Source organism: Pocillopora damicornis, chromosome 2 (genome assembly GCF_964200805.1).
Source record: "Pocillopora damicornis chromosome 2, jaPocDami1.2, whole genome shotgun sequence".
Lineage (NCBI taxonomy): Eukaryota > Metazoa > Cnidaria > Anthozoa > Scleractinia > Pocilloporidae > Pocillopora > Pocillopora damicornis.
In genome coordinates this window covers 19,795,667-19,805,135 of record NC_142671.1, presented here as the reverse complement: position 1 = coordinate 19,805,135, position 9,469 = coordinate 19,795,667, and the positions used below count along the sequence as shown (strand labels likewise).

The 9,469-nt window shown below is 37.7% G+C and overlaps 1 protein-coding gene across 1 annotated transcript; it reads right to left on the bottom strand.

The window, feature by feature from the left end:
* Positions 1 to 282: 282 nt before the first annotated feature.
* On the bottom strand, positions 283 to 3,163 carry LOC113665374 (failed axon connections homolog). The gene is made up of 2 exons (XM_027181044.2): positions 2,733 to 3,163; positions 283 to 1,726 (listed from the first exon to the last, which is right to left on the bottom strand). Exons 1-2 carry the CDS (start codon positions 3,125 to 3,127, stop codon positions 1,291 to 1,293), a joined length of 831 nt encoding a protein of 276 aa, XP_027036845.2. The 5' UTR covers positions 3,128 to 3,163; the 3' UTR covers positions 283 to 1,290.
* Between the last annotated feature and the right edge of the window lie 6,306 nt (positions 3,164 to 9,469).

Below are 9,469 nucleotides of genomic sequence, written 5' to 3'. Positions count from 1 at the left end.
AACATAATCATCCCAGTTGATAAAACCAAATTATCTCGTTATACTCCCCCGCCGACGCACAGTTTCTTTATAGACTTACCCCCTTTATTTAGTAAAGCAACGCAAGTTAGTAAGAGAGTTTAGTGTCGCTATACAACTTTTTCCCCCTCTTAAAATATCAGCTAATCAGTCATCTATAAATAGCATTATTGAGCTTAACCTTAGAACTCTCATAAGTTATTCATTTTTTCCTATAGATCCACACATTATCCAGCAAACTGCAAATAGAGAGAATACTGAGACTTTGAATACTAATTTGTCTTTTAATAATCGTATCTTGTAGGTCTTGTAACATTTTCAAGTGATCATATGTTTCATGCATAAGTATGGTAAAATTATAACTTTTCAGACATAAACAGCTCAAAGGATACCCAAACCAAAAGGCAAATTTTTCGAAAGAAGCTGCATGAGTACTGAACATAAAATAGTAGTTTTGGATGTTGCAGTATTTTATGGGAAAACTTTCTTCTCTACTGTCAGTGTTAAACTGGAAAGGGGTATTGTTGATAAAGGATAACATGAAAAAAATTGGTTCAAAAACAATGCCCTATAAATTCTTGGTGTGAGAATTTACATAAAGTAATAAATTTTGCTTGATTGAACCCTCTTACATGTAAGCAATTTGGGAAGTTGAAAAAAAAACCTACCCTTGAAGTTCCAGTAAGATTAATGCTACATTTAAGCTTTCTCCTAATCACCTAAAGAATTTTTCTTCAAATTCTTCTACCAAGAGATGAGGATTGAACCCTTTGCTCTCAAGATTCAAATGTCAATTCTCCACACTGCCAGCAATACATTTCTTATAATCAAGCTCTGAGAATTTAGTTATAAAATCAAACAGTATCCCCTAGTTAACCTTTTTCTACTCATTACTTCTCTCCTTGAAAACATATTGATATTGTGACAATACATATTTGGTCACCCTTGCAAACAAACAGGTTAACCCTTTAACCCCTAAAGGTGACTAGCATCTAATTTCTCCTTACAATATCACCCCCGAATCACACATTAAGGTCATGAGAATAAAGGAAATGGTCACCAACTAGAGAAGTTCTGGATTATGAAACAAATTCTCCTCATCAGCACCTCAGGGAATGTATAGAGAAGAGTATGGAGAATATGTATACTAATTGTTTGGGTGGAAAGGGTTAAAGAACCGAAATGTTTCATGTTTGGGTTTATCAGATGTAACAGATACAGCATAACTCAACCTATGTGCATGAAGAGGAAAATGTTCTTTGCCTATGTTACTCAAGCTTCAGTGTGAAATTTTTTCCTAAATGCAATTGCATCATCCCAATCTGACCAAAACCTCTCTTTCATTCTCTCACAATAACCTAACAGGTTCTTAAAATCCTTGTGAATTGCAGCATTTTGTGGGGAGCCCTTGTCCTGCCAGACAAATTGTGCTAGAAGACCAAACACTGTTGCATCCACAACTGTAGGCTCTTGACCCATGACAAATGGTTTGACATCCAGATAATCAGACAAGGTCTGCAAGTCTTTCTTTGCAATGGAATAAACTTCCTCTTTTTTATGACGGCCCATACCATGCCCATTTAGTTGCTCTTTACAGGTGCGTTGGATCATTGAAAAGAAGAAGTCTCGTTTCCTTTGTGAGGCTCTTGGAAAGAAACATTTTGATGTCAAATCCGTGGCATCAATCCAGCGATAGTATACCATTGTCCTAACAAGAGGAATAGAACACGCACTGTTTTAATTTTCCATTTAAAATTTTCCACTTTAAGTAACATTTGTTGCAACTCTAAACATTTTAAATTCCTTTTTCTCAACAATGAGCATCTGCAAACCAGTTAAGCAGCCCATAGTGTGAAACACACAAATAGCATGTTGCCATGTTCAGTTATGTGATCAATCAAGAAAATAAATGAGCAACTTTGTAAACAGACATCTGTCAATATAATAGAAAGTTTATACATTTATTTCCAAGATCAGAGAGCTAAACTCCAGTTATCACTACATAATTTTTGATTAACTATTCCTTAGAACTTGGATTAATATCAAGACAACATCCTTCTTTGATTATCATTCAAATTCTCAGTACTTCTAAGCTTGAAAGTGTAGTAAAATTGTAAGGAGAGTTTATGTGCAGATCACCCCTGTGAGTCAAAGATTTATAAATATAATTAAGAGTGTCTTGATATCAGCAGGCAAGTCAAGAATTTAAAGAAAGTGACAAAACTTTTAAGTCTGTGATACATGTTTTGACAGAAACTTCTATTATCTTCAGTTAATTAATGTAAAAAGTGTTGGAAGTTGAATTGTACAGTAAGTAGAAAAATGCTAATTATGATAAATGGTGACAACTCAAAAAGAGTAAAAACATGAAAGTGTAAGAATTAAAAGTATAGTTTTAGATTTACATGGTGTAATTGTTGATTCAAGGGTGGGTTCCTCTCTTTGAATATGAATTCAATTAAACTTCCAACGCTTTGTACATTAATTAACTGAGGATGAGAGAAGTTTCTGTCGAAACATGTATTACAGACTTAAAAACTTTGTCGCTTTCTTTAAATTCATTACTAAAGTAAAGAAAAATATCGATATCTTTGATTTTCTAAATTTTCCCAAACCATAATGCAGCTTGAATGTAATCAACACCAGCTGTGTCAGCACACGGTAACAACTGCTTTAAGAAAGACAATCAATTAGTTACAATAAGGCTTAATTACCAATAAGTGTTCTCCTCTACCATAGTTTTGAGAGCATAAGATACAGCCTTCTCTGATTTGCTGAGCTTGTCATCCAGAGCCACTTTGAATTCTTCATTCAGAAACGAAATGCAAAAGTTTGAATCAGCGATCTTCTTTCCATTGTATTCGATCCAGGGTATCTTTCCTTTGGAAGAATTCTTGGGCACGAAAGAATTCTCGTACGGGATGTCTGCCATTCGAAGGTAAGTTTCTAGTTTCAGAGCGAAGTTTGAAATCATAGGAACTCCATCTGAAATCGGAGGTTGATGCAGCAATACGGTACCATTAGGAACAGTTACCTTCGGTGCATAAGCACCGGGAATAATATCTTTCAAGAAGACGCGGACTAACATGGATCGCATTCGTGCCGCCATTTTGTTTCTTTAGAGAAAATGCTGGATAGCAATACATGCGGGCTCAAGAAGTTATAAAGTCCGCCCCTTACCCGCCTTCAGCTAGCCCACATATTGTGTTTTCTACATACTCCGACAGTTGAAGGGGATAGTAAACACTTAAGGTTTCATACTGCTTACCACAGGGTTCAAGAACTTATCACAAGAAAATATACCCAGTTCCCAAGTAATAAAATTCCCAATTTAGAAACTCAACTATGGGAATTCAATACCCCAGTTTGGGAAACCATTGGGATTTAATTGGTATTTAACTGGGAAAAATCTCTTCCTTGTTAGGGAAATTAAATTCATACCTTGAGAATGTGTTTCCCAATATTGGCAAACACTGTGGGAAATCATTGAGACTTGACTACCATGTTTTAGGCAGTCAATATTCTGTAATTGAACTTGGGAAATTGATTACATACCTTGAGAATATTTTCCCTTATTTTGGAAATATTGTGGAAATTTTTGAGAATTGCCTGTGAACAAATTCAAATTTTATATTGGGTAATACATTTCAGTTCTGGGGTATTTTCCTACCAATGTTGGAAAATGTTGTAGAAATCATTGATAATTTACTGGGATTTTCAGGAAAATCAACACATAGTTTTCTTGTTGGAATATACAGCACTAAGCTAACCCTTTTAATGTTACTTGGTATTCCTTGTATAAACTTCTGATATCATGATGAGAGCAATTCTGTAGTCCAGGGTATATGTAAAAGTCTCTCTTAAAGTGTGCTTCCATTCAAAAGGTCATTTTCAAGTTGGAAGGACAAATGATTATGATTATTCTTTCCATCAAATGACTGAAACCCATCCCAATGAAGTATGTAGGCTAAATTTCTTGGATCTCCAATGGCCATTTCCATCCTGTGTGTAAACACCTCTTTTCAGTAAGGGCAGGTCACTAACTTCTCTGAATCTCATCAACTGATACAACTCCTTTACAGCTATGACATTTTGCAGGCAGTTTCCTCTGTTCTTCTGGATTCCAAAACCACTGGAGCTCTGCAAAACGGTTTCCATCCCATATTTCTTTTTCTCAATTCAAACCCCCACCCATCTTCACTTTCCTGTTCAATCCAGTGATCCTTTTGAAACCAGTGAGACAACACCTTCTTACAAAATATGGGGACTTACCTACAGGTTAACTTTTGATCCTAACCCAAGGTAGTAGAATGGAATACTACCACGTTTGCTCCAACAGGGACAAAGTTAATCTTCTGAAGACAAAAGACTGAAATGACATCTTTGCCTCTTGTCTAGGCAAATAAGATAATTTTTAACATTCCTGTACCCTACTGAATGAAGAAACTTCCCTGCTTCCTTCCAACATGTTGGACACAAAATGATCAAATTCTGCATTGGGACCCATTAAGAATATCCTCTTTTCCCAGCCTTAAATATGATCAACACCTATGTTTGGCAGTTTTAGTTCAAGTTGCAGCTCCAGTGCATTTAGAATTGCATTAAAAATTTTCTCTTTGACCACAAGCTCAATGTAACGAGCTTGATTACTTGGAAGTGTCTGAGATTCTTCAAGGTTGTCCAAACTGTTTCAAGAGAGCTTATTTCTGAAAGCCCAGTAAGCCCTTCATTCGAAATCCAATCCATTGAGCTGCCCAGAATTGAATCATCTTCGTCATTCCTTCCATCATTTCACTATAGCTGGAACCTCTCATAAGCAATGACCTCTCCTTCCCCCCCCCCCCCCTTATTTTAAGACAACAAAGTTTACGGTTGGACAGTATATTGGATGGTGCAGTATCACTTGGACAAGAAGTGATTGTTCTTGGTGACCTGAACACAGATTTTTCAGCCAAGAGAGCATCCATCCCTGAATGTAGACAACTAAAAGCTCTCTTTAAGTCATTGCAATTTAAAAAACTTATTGATGAGCCTACTCAAATTGCTTCCAACGCCAGTACTTTGATGGATTTAAGCGTTATTATCAGAGAGAACTGGGCAGAAGCAAAAGATCGAGGTTGGTGTTTGACCTCCACCTTTTAACCATGTTAAAGCCACCTGAAAAGATTATCAACAGTGGTATTTTCAGAATTTGGGACAATTTTTGTTAAAGGATAAAAATTTTCTTGAAATCAGGGCCTTCCACAGGCATGAAATATCTTGATTTTCGGCCACCTTTTGTCGAACCTATATTAATTAGCACGAAGCGAAAAAAAAAAAAAGCCCTTGTTTTTTTGAAATCTTTAGCCTATAATAGACTGATTGAAATATAATTTTCAATGTTTGCCCCAGTTCCATGTCTTTCATATCGCACTTAATATTATCGTCAAGTCGTTAATTAACCAGACCTAGATTTCTATCATTTTTACACTGTGTTTTCTCAAAAGTGCGCGGTTTATTTTTAAAGAAAGTTATTTTTCTTGACAGCCTATTAAACCTTTACTAAAATACAGCAAACTTAAAAATGGTACCTCTCTGTTACTCGGTATTACTGAATTGGAAAGTTCCACCAAATAACGTGAAGTAAAAAGTTTCCCGCCAAATTTTCAGCAACGTATTTTTTTCCGGTAAGTACTAAAAGAAGGAACGACCTAAAACCACCCACAACCACCTAAAACCACCTAAAACCACCTACAACCACCTCAAAAATTTCAACAACCACCTACAACCACCTCAAAAACATCTATAGCCACTCGCAAACAATCTAAAACTATCTAAAACAAGGCATAAATGTCTAAAATAAGGCGAGACATGTCACGTACATGAAATACGAGAATCGAACAAAACCACTACCTCCCCCTGAAGTCTTACTCTCGCTGGTCCCTTGTATAAGCGACCATCTCACGAAATGAGATGCAAGAGCTTGCTAATTATATTTTATATTCCCTCAGTAGTAAAAGACTTTTTCAACGTCTTCACGCGGCTGACAGGGTTACCCTACCTGGCAGACCGGGAAACCTGCTTGGGCGGGTCACCCCACCTATCATGTAAACGTGATCAAAATAAAGTAAGAAGTTATATGGACAGGCGGGTTACCTCACCTACCTGGGGTCCCTCACCTCCAGGTAAACAGGCCCTTAGAGAGGTCAATGGGACACCAAACAGGTAGCCAGAAACTTGATGAGGTTGCGTAACATAAAATCTGGGGTGATGTTATATTAGCGAGCATACAACAAAGAAAACAAAACAGTTTTATAATAAGTTAGTATTATTCAGAGAAAAAAAATTGAAATTGACTATGAATAGGAAAACCCGAAAAGGACAGTGACATTTGAAACGACGATAAACAGAACCTGCAAATCTCGCGAGATGCATTTAGTTTACAAATTCCCTAAAATTACTGCGCTTACAGGCAGCATCCTTACGAGTCCCAAACGCGAAATAGATCGAGTCAATTAGCTCTCGGAACCTACGACGTGCTTCATGCGTGGTTTCCGGTTCCGTTTAGCCTTTATTTTGACCTGCGCGAAAAGCCTCTGGAGCAGAGCGCTCCTTTAGTGGCGCTTAGCCAATGACAGGCCTAGTGCAGATTTTGGACTAGAGAGCTGATTGGTTCCTAATGACCAACTACGGGATTTTAAATGTAACAGACGCTGCAATTGGTTGCCGAGAATAGCAACTCCACGGGGAAATACTGTTAGTTGACAGGCACACTCTTTATTTAAAGAAATATAAGGTTTACAAAACTTCATGTCCTGCAAATAGCTACAATGCTAATCTAGGCAGGACAAGACTTTAACTAAAGGCGTTATTAAATTACATAAGAAAAAAGAAAAGAAGAAATACAAAAACATACAGAAAGAAACACCTTACATATAAATTCAAGTACAAGGGATTTTGTTATTTGAAAAAGACTAAAATTACAACTAGAGGTATATACAATATATCAGGTTAACTTCACAAAATATTCTATTAAAAATTAACATTCAAATAATTATCTTCATTACCTAGAACATTAAGGAGTAGTGATTTAATTTTTTTACGAAAATTAGAAACGTTGAGAGTCTTAACAGAAAGTGGAATAGAATTCCAAATAGACACACCGATTCTAGTAAAAGATTTTTTCATTTTTTCAGTTCTAGAGAATTTGACAGAGAAGCATTCTTTTGCAGATAATCGCCTATTATAATGATGTTCTGTATTGATTTTCTCAAACTTATCGAGAAGACTTTTAGGAGCTGTCTTAGCATGAACGTCATACATTAAATAGCTTAACTGTTGAAAGAACAAAGACTGCAAAGAAAGGCAGTTTGATTCAATAAAAAAAGGGATTGCATGGTCTCTAGGTTTAGAAAAATAAATCAAACGCAGAGCACGTTTTTGCAGAACAAGTATCTTATTGAAGTAGGTCTGTGGACAGTTGCCCCATGCACAGATATCATAATTTAAATAAGGAGAAATAAGTGCATGATATAAATTCAAAAGAAGACGCCGTGGAATGTAATGCCTCATTTTAGCAATTATTCCAACCGATCTACTAATTTTGCGATAAACAAACCATGCATAGTCGATTTCGTGACGGCGGAGGTCGAAGCTTAACCGAAAAGTTCTGATAGAGCAATCCAAGAGAGTATTGAAAAGGTTCTAGAAACGTTTGACGGGGTCGAAAACTTAAGTGTCGAGCAAAGTGATAGCGTATGTAATTTTATTCTCCGCATGGATCTCTTGGCGATGTTGCCGACTGGCTTTGGGAAGTCTTTGTTGTTCCAGCTTATTCCTGGACTCTGTTATCTCTTCAAGTGCCAGTGCATGTAATCACAGTGTGATTGGTTTAACTGTTATTCAATTAAAAAAGGTCAAAGCTCAACAGGAACGGAGGTTTTCTAGCGGCTTATACCGCTTGAAGTAGCGGCCTTCGGCTGCCGAAGTGCAGTATCCCCCCCGCTTTAAAAAAAACTCTAACACCCAGGGTATTCTTGGCATTGATTGCTTTTAATTTCCCCATTGTTACGCACGTTCCATTCTCTTCCGGTGACAAAGTGGCATCCCGCCGGAAGAACACGGAAATGGAGCCGAATGATTCCCACGGTTGTAAAAATGAATAAAATAAGGGGGACTGAGTTTTTAGGTCTTCGTTTTCGGGTCGCAGGCCTTAGATCAGAGCCTAGGTCCTAGGTTTTTGGGTATTAAGTGTTAGTTTTCGGGGGTCTTGGTTTTCCGAACAACCCTCATCCCAGTACCTCCTGGTTCGAGAAATGCAGATATGGGGATATCATATCTCTGTCCAGACAAGTAGCATAGAGCACGAGGTTACGTCTGGCATCGTCACTCGTTGAGACAACACATCAGCACTTGATCACATTGCGACCTTCCTCGTCCAGGCTGGTCTCTCAAGGCGGCCTTGTCGACTCACTGATTGCTTTCAAGAGGACCCCGAAGGTAAGATGTTTTGCGTAGAGAATAATTTCAATTATTGATTTGGGGCTTTTACGATGGCGGCGCCTGAATGTATCACATGATTCCAATTCGTAAATTCGTAACCATTTCTGCAAGTTTGGGTGTACTATATATGAAATCGCCTTATTCTTGACATTTCACATATTTTGTTGCTCGATCCACGGCCACGGTTTCCCGAAGACTAAATGCCTGGCAGTCTGAGATTTTTATCTACCTGGGTAGCGTTGAACACATTCTATCTTCTCGAATTGTCTAGCGATTACAAAACAATCAGTGGTTATATACAGCTTAGCTGGTAGTTGATAATCGTATCAAGAAATGGTCCATTGTTGTGCCTCAACTTTTCTATCAACTTTCTCCCATGAGCGTTACACAATAGTCCTTTCGTCCTGGATAGCGCTGAGGGACTTTAGCCGAAGCTAAACGGAAAAGTTCGCAACTAATCGGAATCATGTCGGTAGTAACAATTAAGCTGCACTGTGGGAGTGGGTAAGGTAAATTTGCATTCGTCGGTGTTGCCATCGGATTGATGATGATGCGCTCAGCAATTTGTCGGAGTAAGATAGATGGACTGCGAAAGCTACAGTTTGTGATTGAAACGGCAAGTGCTTTGCTTCTCGGGATAAACAAAGTAATAAAATATGTCTTTTGGCAGTTTCAAGCAATACGATTACACACAGAAGTTTTGCGACACAGGCAATCAACAGAAACATGGACCGGACATGAATGCAACGCTCCCCCAAAAAACGGTTGCGAAGAAGACTAGGCGTCAATGAGTTAAATAAATACGAAATGTTTCCTATTTCATGTACAGCTAACTAAAACACGCTACATTTCATCAGTTGCTTGCACTAACCTCTCGGCAGCATTCCACTTACTATCAGTAACTGCTGGTAAATAAGAGTTTTTAGTCAAGTGGACAAATGAGAAAATTACTATCACTATAGCTTACTGC